General features: G+C 40.9%; 1 protein-coding gene across 6 annotated transcripts in view; it reads left to right on the top strand.

Annotated features, from left to right (window-relative positions):
• The window catches only part of DDR2 (discoidin domain receptor tyrosine kinase 2), a 440,458-nt gene that overhangs the window by 135,211 nt on the left and 285,778 nt on the right, over positions 1-19,469 (top strand). For all 6 annotated transcript variants that reach the window (XR_011850418.1, XM_072128535.1, XM_072128532.1 and 3 more), the window contains 3 exons: positions 4,864-4,965; positions 12,343-12,445; positions 12,561-12,792. Coding sequence is in view for 5 of the 6 variants with exons in the window: in XM_072128535.1 (XP_071984636.1) it covers positions 4,890-4,965; positions 12,343-12,445; positions 12,561-12,792 (411 nt within the window). In the remaining variant the exon portion in view is untranslated. The remainder of the gene's footprint in view (positions 1-4,863; positions 4,966-12,342; positions 12,446-12,560; positions 12,793-19,469) is intronic.

Raw genomic sequence — 19,469 nt, 5'->3', positions numbered from 1 at the left:
TTTCAATCTTTGTTTCATTGTACCCAGTTGGTACAATCAAAAAAGATTTTTTAGCTCATTAGCACATTGGACATAGTACTATGTCATGGGCAACAGGAACATAGTACAAAACCGGTGCCAGAAGCTGCTGGTGTCGGCTGTATAATGCAGCCAACACCCAGCGCTAACAGCTGCGATCAGAGAAGTGATTTGGTTCCTGTGGAGCTTACTGGGGGGGGGGGTCTGCGCTCTGCTGGCAGCCCCAGGGTCTGCCAGTGCCTCAGGTCTGTGTTATCCTCTCAGGGAGGATGTAATACATGTGTATTACACTGTGTTATAGGAATTAGAGCTTGAACAAGCGATCAGAGAATCACTTGTTCAAGCCAACCTGTAAAAGTAAAAAAAAAAAAGTTTAAAAAAAATTAAAGTGAAAGTCCCCTAAACACCAACATTCCCTAAACACACTTAATAAAGTACAAAAAACACAAAATCATGACCCCCCCCCCCCCACATATTTGGGATTGCCACTTCCGTAACAATCCATGCAATAAATCAATAACATTATTGGACTCACTCAGTGATCGCTGTAAAAACAAAATACGAAAAACTTGCCAAAAATGTACATTTTTCATAAAAGCCCTGTTCCAAAAAGTGATTGTGATAAATAGGGCCTGGGGCAGGAAGACCTTATACTACTCAAATTCCCCACTTGCCCCCCCCCCAGCCTCCACTTCATTAGCATAAAAGAGCTAGCTAGTGTTACCTAACATAGCAGAAGTGCGAGCTTCAAAGGATTTCTGTAGCCCATCGTCTCTGATGACTTGAGCTGATCTTCCCTCCAATTTTCAAACAGACAAAGAGCCGTAAAAACTATTAAACCAATAGGTTGAATAGTGCCAGTTATGGAGTTATGGTCCAAGGGCAAATGTATTTTTTGATTGGTTTTCTTCAGGAGATCACAGTGGTTCAATTCCTGGGGCTCTAGAACCCGTGGATCCGTAGATATCAATATCTATTTATAGGACCATAGCAAATGGATCAGGTTTGGTATCAATGCAATCCAGGGATTCACCCAGATGCAATGATACCAGAAGCATGACCCTATGACTCCCCATTGAGAAGCTAGGATTTCTCTGGATGTAATACCAGGTAGGAGTGACCCATGACCCCTCCTGTTGGGTAGGCCTGCACCTCTGTGCCTGCACCTGATATAATTAGGCACCTCTAAGGCCGCATTATCTTTTGTCTGGGAACCATTTTAACATCAAGAGCAGAGAGGGATCTTAAGGTATGAACTATCAGGTTAGGCCCACCACACACAAGGTAACTTACTGAACTGCTGATACATGTAGTGCTACTTTTTATTTTGTACTCTGTGTAACTGTATATATCTCTACTGTATGTATTGTTTTTTCTATTGTGCCCTTAAGGCAATTAAGTATAAAATCTAATCTGTGTTGCTCTTTTATCTCGATTCACGAATCCCCTCATCCAAGTCTCACTTTTATACACGCTACTTGGTTGGTTCCTCACCCTATATTATCTCATTACGGACTGGGCTTATATAACAGGAGAAATGGTAACAGCTTCTCAGTGTTGATAAGTTTCTCTCTGAGACTAGTGAGAGGGGCTTTGATATATTGTGCTATATCCAGTGTATATCCAAGTTGTGTGGACAATTTTTAATCATTTCCTGTGCCTCTCAGAGTGTTCTGGGAGTGTCTATAAAAGGATAACTAAGTAACCTTGCGTACCCTTCAGGGGTCTGGAACGTCACGGTTTCCTTCACAGTGATCAAAAAAGTTATGTATGCCAAAATAATACCACTAAAAAGGTAACATATAAATAAAAACTCAACACGTAAAAAGTAAGCCCTAAAACAGCTCTGTCAACCAAAATATATTAAATTTATCCCTCCGAAAAGATGTTACTGATTTTCTTCAGTAACATTTTAAAAACTATATAAACGAGTTACCACAGTAGAGTCATGGCCAAAAGCTTTGAGAATGATACAAATGTTAATTTTTACAAAGTCTACTGCATCAGGTTTTATAATGGCAATTTGCATAAACTCCAGAATGTTATAAAGAGTGATCAGCTTAACAGCAATTAATTGCAAAATCAATATTTGCCTAGAAAATGAACTTTTTTCCCCAAAACACATGTCAACTTCATTGCAGGCCTGCCTTAAAAGGAGCAACTAACATCGTTTCAGTGATTGCTCCATTAACACAGGTGTGTGTGTTGATGAGAACAGAGCTGGAGATCAATCTGTCATGATTAAGTAAGAATCACACCACTGAACACTTTAAAAGGAGGTTGGTGCTTGGCATCATTGTTTCTCTTCTGTTAACCATGGTTATCTCTAAAGAAACATGTGCAGTCATCATTGCACTGCACAAAACTGGCCTAACAGGGAAGAGTATCGCAGCTAGAAAGAGTGCACCTCAGTCAACAATCTATTGCATCATCAAGGAATTCAAGGAGAGAGGTTCCATTGTTGCCAAAAAAGGCTGCAGGGCACCCAAGAAGTACCAGCAAGCGCCAGGGCCGTCTCTTAAAAGTTTTTCAGCTTCAGGATCAGGCTACCAGCAGTGCAGAGCGTGCTCAGGAATGGCAGAAGGCTGGTGTGAGTGCATCTGCACGCACTGTGAGGCGGAGAAAGGCCTGGTGTCAAGGAGGACAGCAAAGAAGCCACTTCTCTCCAGAAAAAACATCAATGACAGACTGATATTCTGCAAAAGGTACAGGGAGTGGACTGCTGAGGACTGGGGTAAAGTCATTTTTTTCTGATGAATCCCCTTTCCGTTTGTTTGGAACATCTGGAAAACAGCTTGTTCGGAGAAGACAAGGTAAGTGATACCACCAGTCTTGTCTCATGCCAACTGTAAAGCATCCTGCAACCATTCATGTGTGGGGTTGCTTCTCAGCCAAGGGAATCGGCTCCCTCACAGTCTTGCCTTAAAACACATCCATGAATAAAGAATAGTACCAGAATGTCCTCAAAGAGCAACTTCTCCCAGCCGTCCTAGAGCAGTTTGGTGATCAACAATGCCTTTTTCAGCATGATGGACCACCTTCCCATAAAGCAAAGGTAATAACTAAATGGTTCAGGGAACAAAACATAGAGATTTTGGGTCCCTGGCCTGGAAACTCCCTAGATCTTAATCCCATTGAGAATGTGTGGTCAATCAAGTGATGGGTGGACAAAGAAAAACCAACAAATTGTGATAAAATGCAAGCATTGATTGTGCAAGAATGGACTGCTATCAGTCAGGATTTGGTCCAGAATTGATTGAGAGCTGCCAGGGAGAATTGCAGAGGTCCTGAAGAAGAGGTGTCAACACTGCAAATATTGACTTGCTGCATTAACTCATTCTGTCAATAAAAGCTTTTGTTGCTCATAATATGATTGCACTTGTATTTCTGTATGTGATAAAAACACCTTACAAACACACATAAAAACCAGAGGGCAAAAGATTGTGTGAAAACATAACTTGTGTCATTCTCAAAACTTTTGGCCATGACTGTAATCGTAGTGATCTAAATAATAAAGATAATGCGTCATTTTTAATGGTACAGTGTATGTCCCCCCCAAACAAAATTGTTGATTTTCTTTCCTTCTTTCCTCCATACATTCAAAAGGTAATACAATCTCATCAATAGGCTAATGACCTACTAAAAGGAAGTATTTCTAAAGTGTGTCTCATGTCGCAGAAAATAAGCCCTTATATTACCAAATTATCCAAGGTTAAATCATGAGCCACAACATAAAGCAGTGAAGAGATTTTAATAAATTAGTTAAGCATTGTAAGTGTCTGAAGATGCACCCAGCAAACAACTATTTGAGGACTTTGTGACCAATTGACCTATTTGTAAAGGTAGGGAAGTGATTGTTGATACGGCTCACACTGGTAATGAATGGAGTTGGTCTTCATACGAAACTTTTTATTGGTTACTCAACAACACAACGCGTTTCAGACTTTCAAAGGATTCCTTTTTCAAGTGAGATGAGGCTAAAAACATATGTGCAAATATTAAAGAATAAGAAGGATGTCTAAACAGTGAGGTATCCAAAGAATGGCCAGGTGTGCACAAAGAATTCACAATGGGAGAACCCAATGGGTTAATGGTTATGCAGGTATCAAATGCAAAAGAAATTGTAAATACAAATAAAAAATATATAAAAATGAATAAATAATTCTAGGATGTATATAAAATAAGAATATATATATATATATATATATATATATATATATTTATATTTATATTTATTAACATAAATACATATCGATGGTAGTTAGATTTGGGCAAAGTTAGACAAATGCTTAAAGAATTCATATTGTGAGGCCATAGTCAGACAATTTCATAAAACAAATGCATATTTGCAAATCAATATTTCTGCAAATTACTACTCTATGAGCGCTTTTTGATCTTTTCCTGTTCGCCTTTCTATGCCTATTAGTAAAGGAATGTAACATGGTAATTTCTTAGAATTTGAATAATAAAGGTACTTTTGAACTTAGAGTGCATTTTGTCTTCAACATGCTGCCAACAGATTATACTTGGGTCATGTGGTAGCTCCAGTTAAACTGTAATTTTAACTGGAGCTATCAAATTATCATTCAAGTCTGAAGGGGTGATTTATCAGAACTCTGATGGGTCTGATGTGTGTATTTTTTAGCCTAAAAAAATTGCATGTTCGCAATTGTGACGTTTAATGCCAAAAATGGAGCAGAAACTGTGCAATTAGGGTCATGTGACTTTTTAGACACAGAAACATGCACATCAGACCCATTAAAGTTCTGATAAATCCTGTCAAACATCTGCTCAGCAAAAAAAACAATCAAATTGTGTTAATACTTGTATTCTATGTTTCTGCAGGTTTTTGTGAACTCATCTGCTAAAATATGACAACTAAAAAACAAATTACTTCAGTATTAATTTTTCAAATCTTGATCTCTGTGGAATCACAGGTCAATCCAGGTGAGTGCAACTGAGCTGGCAATATCACACTTCACATACATACTGAAATATTCACAGTAATAGTTTCCAAATATTTGATTTTTTACGATTTTCTTGTGGAATGATAATATAAATGTGTCTGCAGGGGAGGGGTGCAACCTTGTGAGGTCATTTTAACTGCTAAATAAGATCAGTATTAAATGTATTCTTCATAATACATTTGATGACCACCTTAAGAGTCTCTTGCACAAGCAATAGAAAATCCTAGTTACAAACGGTCCTCTGGATGTTGGGAATTTACTGTACTTTAGCCCTAGACTACAATAAACCGCTATAACAGTTATTAAAACGGTCTGCAATTAAGCTTTATTTTTAATCCTGGTTGTTATGACAATCCAACATAATCCAAATGTCACAGAGACCAAAATTTTTTTCACTGGGGTTGCAATTATATAATATACAGTTCCGATTTACAGACAAATTCAACTAAAGAACAAACCTAAAGAACCTATCCTGTCTGTAACACAGGGACTGCCTGTATCAGCATGTACAAATATGTAAACCACATTATAAGTACAATGGATCCCTTTATAGGCAATATGATTTTTAAGGCTACATTAGTGCAATCTTCAAAGCATTTGGTGTTACTACAATGAAAGAGTGGAACAAAGATAACTAATTGTGCAATTGTGAACCTAGAAGGAACAACTCTTAAGCCCCTCAAAGCAACTATATAATTTGGCACAGAGGCAGAAATTCCATTAAAAATATAAAGCATTGAGCACGTGATTATAATTTATTTTACTGTAGGTTCATCTTCTCTTTTGGGGTAACAATTCTGATGCTGAATCTCCACTGTGCAAATTAAGTCTACAGGAAGTTACTAAATACAGGATAAAGAATTTTTACTATAGCAGTGGTGGCGAACCTATGGCACAGGTGCCAGAGGTGGCACTCAGAGCCCTTTCTATGGGCACCCAGGCAATCGCCCCAGCACACCAGACAGGACATATTTTAAAGTGATACTTACTTCGCTACTTAGGACTGTAGGAAGAGGGAGAATGAGATAGGAGACGGGCCGAAATATCTTTGGAGGACCTTCTGCTACCCCCACGATTCTCTGTGTATAGAGGGACACTGGAAAGTTACAATGATGCAAATTTTCCATCTTGTCCTAAGGAGGCCAGTATGATCGAAAGTTGTTGAAATACAGGGAGCAATAAGTTACTGCTTTGATTTTTGGTTGGCACCTCGTTATAAATAAGGAGGGTTTGGGGTTGCAATTTGGGCACTCGGCCGCTAAAAGGTTCGCTATCACTGTACTATAGTAAAACAATTACTGTAGCTAAGCTTTTAGGGTTGATTATATTAATAAGTCTTTAACCCCTTAAGGACCAGGCCCTTTTTTGTTTTTGCGCTTTTATTTTTCACTCCCCACCTTCAAAAATCTATAACTTTTTTATTTTTCCGTGTACAGAGCTATGTGATGGCTTATTTTCTGCATAACAAATTGCACTTCGTAGTGATGGTATTAAATATTCCATGCCGTGTACTGGGAAGCGGAAAAAAAATTCTAAATGCAGTGAAAATGATGAAAAAACACATTTGCGCCATTTCTTGTGGGCTTGGTTTTTACAGCTTACACTGTGCGCCCCAAATGACAGGTCTATTTCATTCATTGGGTCAATACGATCATGGGGATACCAAATTTGTATAGGTTTTATAATGTTTTCATACATTTACAAAAATTAAAACCTCCTGTACAGAAAAAAAATTCTTCATTTCGCCGTGTTCTTGCGCTAATAACTTTTTCATACTTTAGTGTTTGGAGCTGTGAGTGGTGTCATTTTTTGTGACTTCTGATGACGTTTTCAATGCTTCTATTTTTAGGACTGTGCGACCTTTTGATCACTTTTTATAGAATTTTTTCTATTTTTCAAAATGGCAAAAAAATGCCATTTGCGACTTCGGGCGCTATTTTCCGCTACGGGGTTAAACGCAGTGAAAAACGATTATATTTTGATAGATCGGGCATTTTCGGACGCAGCGATACCTAATGTGTTTATGATTTTTACGGTTTATTTATATTTATATCAGTTCTAGGGAAAGGGGGGTGATTTGAATTTTTATGTTTTTTTAATATATATATTTTTTTTTCTTTTTTTTCTTTTTTTTTTTTACTATTTTTCAGACTCCCTAGGGTACTTTAACCCTAGGTTGTCTGATTGATCCTACCATATACTGCCATACTACAGTATGGCAGTATATGGGGATTTTGCATACCATCTATTACAATGTGCAGATCGCACATTGTAATAGATAGCCTCGGATCTTTGTGTGATCCCAGGCTGTCATGGCAACGGATCGCCGCTCCCTGGTGACGTCACGGGGAGTGACGATCGGAGCCAAGATGGCGGCGCCCACGCGCCGCCGGCTCTTTAATGCCGCCGGCAGCTTTGCCGGCGGCGATCAAAGGGTTAACACCCTCGATCGGTGCAAGCACCGATCGCGGGTGTTGGCGACGGGCATTTGCTTCATTATGAAGCAAATGCCCGGTGAGTATAAAGAGGGCTCAGCCCGTGAGCCCTCTTCATACTCCCTCATGCGCAGTAAGACGTAAGGGTACGTCTTATTGCGCTATGGGGTTAAAAAAGAATAAATATGTAATCAGCATATGAATGCAGTCAGCAGAAATTGACCTAACAAACCAACCCCAGTATGTTGCAAAGCACCTTAAAACCTTACTGACATGTGATGTCACATGTTGGCTGACACTCTATGAATGGGGCTCACGGGCTGAGCCCTCTCCATATAAGCTGACAGTATGCAGCAAACACCCACCAGTAACACCCACAATCAGTGTTGCGATTGTGTTTACAACAGCAGAAGAGTTTCGGGCAGCATCTAAGCCACCTAGCAGAGCATCGGCACCGCCAGACTAGAAATGAAGGGTGATCGATGGCAAGGGCACCGTGGTACAGGCCGGGTATATCTGATTCACATGGGTGGTGCTCAGCTGGCACGAAGCAAATAGATATTTCAAACGAGCAGAAGAAAGACAAAAGTCACGGCACTCACCCAACCAATATTCTTTATTCAGAACGGTGCATAGGACAGGGATGTGTAGCACAAGGAAAACTTCAGCGACGGGCCGTTTCGCGCACTCCTGCGCTTCGTCTAGCTGTATGGGGGACGCCGGTGGGTGTGGGCGTATATCTACCCTCCCACTGACGTCACCCATAGTAAAATGTCATGTGATCAAAAGGAGGTGTGTGTGTGTGTGTAGGCGGTCGCACGCAACACAGTCAGCTGACCAACATAGCGGTATACACAGCTGATTGATTGAACTACACCAGTGGGAAGAATCAAAAGATTACATTATCATAATAACATCACAATGTTAAAAACAACTTCATCATCACAATGTGACACATAGAAAGGTTGCAAAGTACAAATTTGGCTGAATCGTATATCATCAATCATGCAATAAGCTATAAAAATACCATGTCATTCTTGTCATTTAGTCCTGCTGGACCTTCTGCTTCTGTTTTGAGGATCCATCTAGCCTTGCACCAAAGGAGCTCTCTGTGTCTGCCCCCCCCATTTGTGTTCACCAACACGCTTTCAAAACCTGCAAAGGATAGTATATCAGGATTACCTGAATGTGCTGTGCGTATGTGCTGTATTAGTCTTGGGGAACCTTTTCCTGTAATAACCGAGCGATGATGTTCCCTAAATCTAATAAAAGGGGGTCTAATTGTTTTACCTATATAGAACCGTCTACAAGGGCAAAAGATGACATGAACGACATAATCTTCTTTACAACTGATAAATTGCTTCACTGTAGCTGTAATCCCTCCTATCTGGAGAATGCAAATGGAATTTGCAAAAATTACAATGACGACATGGAAAATTGCCCTGCAGGATCTCTTTGTCCAACCATGTAGTTGTACCCTCTCCAAATCTACTTCTAACTAGGAGGTTCTTCAAAGTGGGATTCCGTCTGAAGGCCACTATGGGTCTATTGTCCGTTAACTTCTTTAACTTCTCATAGGCCATTCCAATGATTTCATCGGGGTACCCTCTAGCTCTGAGTCTATCCCTTAGTTCAACCGCTTGTTTTTGAAAAGACTCGTCTGTATCGTTTATGCGTCTCAAATGGACGAACTGGCCGTATGGTATGGCTTTCTTCACATGGTCAGGGTGGGCGCTATCGTAGTGCAGTAATGCATTTGTAGCTGTAGATTTGCGAAAACCCATTCACTTGGATGTGATCCGGAACGACGTCCACTTGGACATCTAGAAATTCTAGATGTTTATTGCCAAAGACGCTCGGGAAGCGCATGTTCATCCTCTCTCCCTCATTAAGGAATTCAAAAAACTCATGGAATTCCTGTTCAGATCCGGACTAGGCCATGAACACATCTTCCACGTACCTTAAGTAAGTGTGTATGTGCTTAATGAATGGATTGGCAGAATTAAAAATAAACCTGCTTTCAAACACTGCCAAGAATATATTAGCGAAGGTACATGTGACTGGTGTGCCCATTGCCGTGCCCGTAATCTGGTTGAACCATTGATTGTTAAATAAGAAAGAATTGTGGGTAAGGAAGAACATTATGGCCTCACATACGAATTAAATGAGGGCCTCGCTTTTATCTGCCTTGCGTAGGACCAGGCAAATGGCATCAACCCCCTCTTGGTGTGGAATCCTTGTATATAAACTCTCAACATCTATCGATGTGAGCTTAAGATCCTCATGCCAAGGGATACTCTCCATGGCCCGTAAAAATGAATTAGTATCTTTTAGGTATGATGGGATATCCACCAAGATGGGTCTTAGCAGCCAATCCACAAACTGTGATAAAGATTCAGTCACCGTGCCGATCCCTGCGACAATAGGCCGTCCGGGGGGTCGGCTCAGTGACTTGTGAATCTTGGGAAGAAAATACCATGAGGGTTTCTTAGGGAATTTAGGGAGGAGTTTTTCGGCTGTCTTGTCTGAGAGCACTCCGTTCTCTATAGCTGGTCTCAAGACCGTACGTAAATGTGAAATATATTTGGATCCCCTGTCAAACGTATGTGAGTTGTGGTATCATTAAGCTGTCTCTCGGCTTCCGCCACATAATAGTCTTTGTGCATGATCACTATATTTCCCCCCTTGTCGGCCGGCTTTATGACTAAGGATTTCTCCTTTTTTAATTTCTGTAGTGCTTTCCATTCTTCAGTGGATAGGTTAAAGTCGTGGGTAGGGTAGATCAGAGAGGTTAGGACCTCTCTGCAAACCTGTTCACAAAAGGTGAACACTACAAATTATGTAGTGTGTCTAGACAAATCAAATCTGTTCTTTCAAGGGGATTAGTGATGTGAAAACCCAATGGTCCAATACAGGGTGTTTCTCCTTCTAGCCTTCTCTCGTTATGCTCATCCCTAGCATTAGTGTTGTCAAACAATTTTCTCAGTGCTATTTTTCTAATAGATTTATATAGATCTATCTGAAATTGCACAAAATCGAAGTTCCTAGGGAGGCCGAAGTTAAGGCCTTTAGATAATGCTGACAAATAAATGTCATCTAGAGACACTTTGGACAAATGTATCACATTACATTCTGATGTTATGTCCAGAGACGAGTTTGTGGGTTCTATCGCCAGGAAACCTCCTTTCTTTTCTGGCTCATCTTCCTCTCCCTCTTCCGGCGCACTCCCCTCCGGATTCTTTGTCTCGATTCGTTCCCCCTAAAGGGGCCTTTGTCGCTACAAGAATTGATTCCTCTCTACCCTCAGCTGTGGTGGGGCCCCGTTCTTCGGAACTGCTAGAATCTGACTCTGTTGTCCACAAATCTGTGGTGCGATGTTTATTGGGTTTATTGCGTTTCAACGGTTTCTTTGATCGCCAATTGAAAATACGACCCGTTTCGAAAACACTTTTGTCCCGCATAAACTTATGGGAGAGACAGGTTCACATTTACTTTTGACTTTGGACCAAACGAAAATAATATCCGCAAGGCTATCCAGAAAAATTGGAATATATTAGAAAGGGACCTGGAGTTAAAGAAGTTAACGGCCAATAGACCCATAGTGGCCTTCAGACGAAATTCCATTTTGAAGAACCTCCTAGTAAGAAGTAGATTTGGAGAGAGTACAACTACATGGTTAGACAAAAAGATCCCGCAGGGCAATTTTCCATGTCATCATTGTAATTTTTGCAAATTCCATTTGAGAGAAAAGATTCTTCAGATAGGTAAAAAAACACATTTGTGCCGTCTTCTTGTGGGCTTGGATCTTATGGATTTCACTGTGCGCCCCAAATGACATGTCTACTTTATTCTTTGGGTCTTTGCGATTACGGGATACCAAATTTATATAGGTTTTATAATGTTTTCATACATTTAAAAAAATTAAAACCTCCAGACAAACATTTTTTGGGGGATTTTGCCATCTTCTGGCGCTGATAACTTTTTTATACTTTGGTGTACAGAGCTGTGGGTGGTGTTGTTTTTTGCGGATTTTGATGACGTTTACAATGTTATCAATTTTAGGACTGTTCGACCTTGTGATCACTTTTTATAGAAGTTTTTTATTTTTTTAAATGACAGAAAGTGCCATTTTCGACTTAGGGCACGATTTTCCGTTACGGGATTAAACGCAGTGAAAAACCGTTATCATATTTTGATAGATCGGGCATTTTCGGACGCGGCGATGCCTAATGTGGTGAGCCCTCTCCATACACCCGCAGCCGACCCGTGACGTGCTATTATGTCACGGGTCGTGAACGGGTTAAACGCTGTGAATAACAGTTATTATATCTTATTGAGCTGATAAACATGTTATATATTGCCACGTACCAAAACATTTGCTCTTTCAAAATATAATAACAGTCATTCACAGCGTTTAACCCCCTAACGGAAAATAGCACACTTTTTTGCCATTTCTGAAAATGTAAAACATTTCATGAAAAAAAAGGCTGTACAGTCTTCAAAATTGTAGCATTGAAAACATTTCATCTCACAAAAAATTACACCACACACAGCTCTGTACACTAAAGTATGAAAAAATAATATTCTGAGGTGGGGAGAGCTTGATTTCATTGCTGAGCTCTCCACTTCCATGAGCCTATTCAGTTTGCATTTTACTTCAAAGTTGATTTTCTATGTGATGTCACCATACTGGGCCACACTTGGCAGCATTCAAAGACCTAGGGGTCACTTGAATAAAGGTACACCATTTTTTGGAAATTGAATCTTAAAGGACTGCCATTTTTATTGTTTATTGCTTAGACCTAGTCCTGGTCTTATGTCTTTGCACCAAAGTCTGTTTTTCAGCATGTGCTGCTCTCTTTTTTTCTTATATATATTGTATATACTGTACAGAGGTCATTGATATATTACATTATTTACAGCTGTTTGCCGTTACCCCTTGGGTATGACTGGAAGACTAATTCCAGATGAAGACATAACTGCATCCAGTCAGTGGTCAGAATCAACTGCAGCTAAATATGGAAGGTAACTTCCTAATTCAATTTGTCAGTCTTATGTGTAATAAGAACACAAGACAACCCAAGTAGATTATATTAAAATAATATTTCGTTTTTAATTATTATTATTTATTTTTGCGCAGGCTGGATTTAGAAGAAGGTGATGGAGCCTGGTGTCCAGAGATGCCAGTAGATCCAGAAGAACTGACAGAGTTTCTACAGATTGATTTGCGAGTCCTTCATTTCATAACATTAGTGGGCACACAAGGTAGACATGCTGGAGGACATGGAAATGAGTTTGCCCAGATGTTTAAAATAAACTACAGTAGAGATGGCACCCGATGGATCTCCTGGCGAAATCGGCATGGAAGTCAGGTATAACCAAAAAAATAATAAGATTAGGACACATTTTTCTTCTAATATGAATAAATAGGAAATAATAAATAGGATGTGGCTCATACATTGGAAGAATTAGGAAGATGAAGACCCCTGCTAAGCAGCGTTCTCTTTAATCCTTGGCAGACACTGAGCAGAATGGTAAGGCTGAGTGGTCACAGTCAGGAATATATTTTCTGTATATTTAAAGTGTAACCGTCATTCTGAGCAAAAAAAATTTTTAAAAAACACAATTATGCTCCAGTTGTCCCTGTGAATCATTCCTCCAAGTATGTTGCCTAAAAGCCACCATTAAAGGGGTATTCTCGTCTGGGCACTCACATTCAGTTTCACTAATCTTCCATTTATAAACATTTCTTCAATTGGATGTTATTAAAAAATGTTCCTGTGTGAAGATAATTTTTCATAAATGTAGTCATTCTTTCCCTTAGAAACAAGATGGCTTCCTCGGTTACGACCACGTCACACTCTGGCAGCGGTGGCCAGACATGAGCTATTGAGTCTTGTCTGACCTCCTGGATTCAGCAATCATTACCACAGGACGGCTGTGGGTCATGTAGTAAATCCCGGACATTTCATATACAAAAACAATTTGTTTCTGTTCTCCCTCCAGCAGAGGTGGCCGTATCCGAGGAAGCAATCTCGTTTCTAAGGGACAAAATGACTACATTTATGAGAAATTATCCTCACACAGGAACATTTTTTTTAATAACATCTAATTGAAGAAATGTTTATATATGGCAGATTTATCAAACTGAATGGGAATGCCCAGACGAGAATACCCCTTTAAGTATCTTTTTTTTCTCCATAGTAACCATGTTTTGCAGCTCTACAAAAATACACATTCAGTAAGATTGAGGGGCGGAACCTGTTTCTGGTCACATCATCTCAAGCACATGCTCCTGACCAATGAGCAGCTTGAGCATGGACATACCCCAGTGGGTATGTCCATGCTCAAGCTGCTCATTGGTCATGAGCATGTGCTTGAGATGATGTGACCTCTGAATCAGTGTACACAGAGGCTGTCTGCATATTTTAGTAATGGATGCTGCTGCGGTAACTAATACATTTCCCCATTGTTGTTACTGTACACCTATCTATCTACATATATTTCTTTCAAAGCATCTAGTTTTTAGTGGTATGAGATAAATATATTGAACAAAGATATGAGATAGAGATTCATGTAAATTCGCTAAATGGCAGGAATCCAAGGCAAAAATATATCTATCCTAACTCATATTTAAAAAAAATATATCTATCTATCCATCTATCTAAAATGTGGAAAGTCCAGAGCAGCACAAGCCAACAGTCGGTGCAGTAGCCGATGATCCCTTGGCATGGGTCCCCAGTATAAGTAGTGAAGAGGCAGCACTCCAATAATTGTAGAAAAATGGTGATCCTTTATTCCATCAAACAACAACGTTTCGGTGCTAATCTGCACCTTTTTCAAGCATGACAATTGTGACACAACTCCAACTATTTAAGGGCCAATAGACCTGCTGATTGGTCAATCATAAAGTGAAACAAAATTTGATACAATATTCAAAGTGAATCCAATTGTATAATATCAGAATACATGTGCCAGTTTTAAAGTGCCTTGATATTTCATACATTATAATAGAAAGTGCAAACAGTGAAAAGGTGACATATTGCTTTATTAAAACCTCAAACCCTTTCCATTGGTATTCAGACCTGCCCCACGTCTCCTTGATTTCATTCACAAAATTACTTTGTTTATCAGGAACCACCTGTAGCCATAATTCGGCGCGATGCCGGAAGTAGTTAAGTTGAACTATGGAAGCGCCGGAAGTGATGACATCGGTGTGTACGTCACAACTCGCGCAGGCTTATTAGGTATGTGGCATTAGCGGTGGCCATCTTGGAGTAGGGCAGCCCTTTTCCAACAGCATCCGTTAGGATGTCAAGAGTTAAGTATAAAAATACTGAAGAATAAAGGCGCACATTATATGGGTGGACAATTCTTATGGGTCCTAGTCAATATAGGGCCCAAAGTATGTCTAGTACCGCCCAATTGTCACTGATCCATCATTCCACAGATCTGTGTTGCCATGGGTATGCAGTACTATACACCTCAAACGTGTTGTCACCAATTGTGATAATAATCCCACCTCCAATGATCATCTGCGTAAGTGTGGGGACTTTTTATAGGGTTGTCAAAAAAAACATAATTCATATAGGAGACGTGAAAAAAATTGGTCCGTCCATTATTTGTAAACAACTGTCTCTGAAAAAACAGAGATTTCAAAATTAGTTGGATGAAATAGAGGTTCTCCCAGTAGAATATACACAATATGAGGGTACAAGAGAACAGGGCTGCGCGGCCTGCGAGATCTTCGGGGGTGAGAGCCTGGCCAGAGGGTGGCTCCAGTCCCTGTCTTCCGGAGCCTGAACCCGCCGAGGGGAGAATAGAGGAAGAGAGGCGTCCCGCTGGAGGCACAGAGAGAGGCTAAGACACCCGATGGCAGTGCTGAGCAGTCGGCGCGCGGTGCCAGAGGTGCGCGGTGGGAACGGAGAACCGGAAGTGGCGCCATTATCCCCTGCAGACCGCGCATAAGGTGAGGAGCTCCAGGGATACTACCCATACACCTGACCCGAGCCAGACCCGGGGTGCCCCTACAAGGGAGAAACCTCCAGGAAGCAGCCTAGCAGCACATCACACTGTGTCAGCCAGGAACAAATTGGTCTCAGACCAGATAATAGAGACTGTGGGAAGGCATCCTATACCAGCTGTATAACACCAGGCAGCTAAAAACCCGGCACAGCAGCACCTTATACTGCAGGCATAGAAGGCCATCAGGTGACCCACAGGACATACCGTCCCACCTTAAATCAGAAAGGGCCCCCCGAAGGCAAATGCAGCGGACAGACTGCGTGAGTTTGCCCGCACAGAACAAGGGGAATCATCCCGTATCCCACAGCCCCAGCGTACAGTTCAGACCAGGGGTAAACAAGGCGCCTGTGATCCGCTAGAAACTGGCGAGGAGACAGAAGAACCCACCCTGAAACAAGTTACCTCACAGGTCCTAGCTGCAATAGATGCTTGCAAAAGCTCCCTGACAGGGAAGCTTGATGAAGTCCGTGTGGACTTAGGCCGTCTCAGACAAGACCTGCATAGCCTGAGAGACAGGGTGCAAAATACGGAGGAAAGGATATCACAAATAGAAGATCGGACAACCAATGTACCCAGTGCAGTCACCACTCTGAAAGCGGATTCTGAAAACCTGAAACAAAAGGCGGATGACTTAGAAAACCGGTTGAGACGCAATAATATAAGAATCATTGGCCTCCCAGAATGGACAGAGGGACGCTCACCGGAAGAATATGTGGAGAAATGGATCAAAGAACTGTTTCCAGAGGCGCACTTCTTGGCAGCTTACGCGGTTGAAAGGGCGCACAGAGTCCCTGCAAGAGCCCCCCCTCCGGGAGCACCACCACGGCCGCTGCTTGCTAGGTTCTTGAACAGCAGAGACAGAGACCTGATATTACAAGAAGCACGCAGAAAGGCCGACATCAAAGTGAGCAATACAAGAGTGTCCATTTTTCCGGACTTCTCCATGGAACTGCAAAAGAAAAGAGCTACTTTCATGGACGTAAAAAGAAGATTAAGAGATAAGAATCTTCCATACTCCATGGCCTACCCTGCACGACAAAGTGTTGTTTTTTGTGTCCCCAAGCGAAGCTAATGATTGGCTGGAACAGCGAAGTTGGTCTCCGAACCGCTGAGACGGCTTGAGTTGTATGATGAGACTCATAAAATCCTTTTCCTTGTTGTCTATATCAAGTTTAACAAAAGTTATACTGGGGGATTGTTAGATTAAGATATAATATTACGGTTTAATGTAAATTGTGTATAAATCTTAGAGAGGACCTGAGAGGGCAGTTATTTAGCTATGCAAATATGACATTTGAGTCTCTCTGGGAATCTGCCAATAATTTGGGGTCTTTAGGAAGGAGTGCATACTACATGCCTTTACTACGACCTATGAGGCATGGGTATCCCATAACGCTAGCCGATGAGGCTAGGAACTCCTACACCCTGGAAGAGCGGCGATTTAGCTGCAACCAGAGTGGGGGAGGATCTGGAGTGGTTACTTTAACCCCTTCGTGTCTAAGCCATTTTAGACCTTTAGGACCAGGCCTGATTTTTAAAATTTGCCCTGTGTCATTATAGGAGGTTACAACTTTTTGACACTTTAACTTAACCAGGGGATTTTGAGATTGTTTTACCGTCACACATTGTACTTCAAAGTAATATTAAAATTTTGATGATATCTTTTGTGTTTAGTTATGAAAAAAATTGAAATTTGGCAAAAATTTCTAAAAATTCTTCATTTTCATAGTTCAAAATGTTCTGCTTTTCAGGCAGATAGTCATAGCACCCAAGTAACTTTATAACTAACATTTCCCGAATGTTTGCTTTATATCGGCATAGAGTTTTATGCCTCCTCTCTCTTTTCTAGGTTGTTAGGAGGTTCAGAATTTTGGGAGCAATTTTTCTCATTTTTAGGAAAAACGCCAAAACCCTTATTTAGAGGCACATGCTCAGCTTTAACTGACTTTGAGAGGCCTAAACAGCAGTAAACCCCCATAAATTATGCCATTTTAGAAACTACACCCCTCAATGTGTAAAAAATCAACTTTAAGAAGTATGTTAACCCTTTAGATGCTTTACAGTGGTTAAAACAAAATGGAGGTGTAATTTTCAAGCTGTCATTTTTTCTAGACAATATATTAATTTTGGCCAAAAATTAAACCGTCACAAAGTATTAAATGACAAAAAACTCCACAAAGTTTGATACCCAACGTCTCCCGAGTCAGAGGATGCCCATTTTTGTGGTGGTGACTGCTGTACGGCCGCACGGCCGGGCATAGAACGGAAGGAGGCACCATTCAGAGCAGATCTGCAATGTCACATCTTACAGGCTATAAAATGTTTATTTTTTTGTAATTTGGACATATGGGGGATCATTTTTTTGTGGATGAGATCCACTTTTCAGGTACATCATTTACGGGGGGGCTCAATAGCTAATAATCAGATTTTATTAACTCTTTCTTGGTGGTGGTTAAAAAAATCATTCTTGTTTATGGTTTTTAGCATTTTTCCCCCCCGACGTTCACCGTACCATAAAAATAATGTGTTATCTTTATTCTACGGGTCATCATGATTACGGTGATACCCCATTTATATGGCTTTTTTATGGTTAACTTTTTTGCAGAATATAGAACTCATTTTGTGAGAAATTTGCTTGTTTTTGTATCGACATGTAACAATGGGCAGAACATTTATATTTTTTTGTTTACAGCGCTGGTTTAGACCTTATTTTTTGCGGGACAAGCTGTACTTTTTCTTGGTATCATGTTGGGGTACATTTTACTTTTTGATCACTTTTTATGCACTTTTTATGCGGTCAGATGTGAAAATTTAATCATTTTTGTGAGGTTTTTTTGTGTTTTTTTTTACGGCGTTCACCGTACGGGTTCAGTGACCATTTTATTTTATTCTACGGGTTGTTACGGACGTTGTGATACCCAATATGTTGTGTTTTTTTGGTGATTTTAATTTTTTTTTATGTTTTATTTGATTACTGCATGGGACGGGACTTAAGGGGACTTCTATTCTTTTTAAATAATTTTTTTTAGTTGCACCTTTTTTTTTTAACTTTTTTTTTACTGTTTTATTTTGTCCCAGGGTGGGACATGAACAAGTGATCATTTGATCACTTGTTCATTGTAATATGCTGCAATACTAATGTATTGCAGCATATTACATAGTCAGCCTATGCATTCTGCATAGGCTGACAGCTGCACTGTTAGATCGTGCACAGTGCACGATCCTAGCAGGCAGCTGCCATAGGCAGCCCAGGGGACCTGATCGGGCCTCAGGGTTGCCATGGCAACGATCAGCACCTCCGTGCCCTGCACGGAGGGTGCCGATCGTCGCACCGATGCATCATAGACGCCGCGGTCACTATGACCGCGGCGTCTATAGGGTTAAACAGTCGGGATCGCGATAGTCGCGATCCCGGCTGTTACTGCGGGATCCCAGCTACCGCGTACCACTGGGATCCCGCGGCGATCGCAAGGGCTCAGCTTCTGAGCCCGGGTGATCGCCATGACGTGATACTACGTCAAGGTGCGGGAACTACCCGCATCCTATGACGTAGTATCACGTCAAGGTGCTGGAAGGGGTTAAGCAGTTGCAGTTATTGTAATTTCATTGTTCTGGTTACAAGATGTTATGTCAGCAACATATCTTATACGAATACAACGGAAATAGGTGCGGACTTTCACCCTCCCACGACAAGGCTATCCTACATACATATAATGGTGACCTCACATGTCTGAACTCAAATTGAATGGAACGTTCGTGGCCTGGGCACCCCTAACAAACGCCTAATGGTAGCCACACACATAAAGCAACTGAACCCCCATATTATATTCCTACAGGAAACTCACATCATTGCTTCCAAAGTATAGACACTACATAAACCCTGGATTCAATGGGGCGCACATTCTTGCTACAACACGGCATCGAGAGGAGTCTCGTTATTAGTTCATAAAACGGTGAGATGGGAGGTGAAAGCGCAGGTAGTTGACCCAGAGGGTAGATATGTGTTCGTACATGCACACATTGA

The sequence above is a fragment of the Engystomops pustulosus genome, chromosome 10 (assembly GCF_040894005.1).
Source record: "Engystomops pustulosus chromosome 10, aEngPut4.maternal, whole genome shotgun sequence".
NCBI lineage: Eukaryota > Metazoa > Chordata > Amphibia > Anura > Leptodactylidae > Engystomops > Engystomops pustulosus.
Note: the sequence above shows the minus strand (reverse complement) of the source record. Positions and strands in the feature narration are given on the sequence as shown.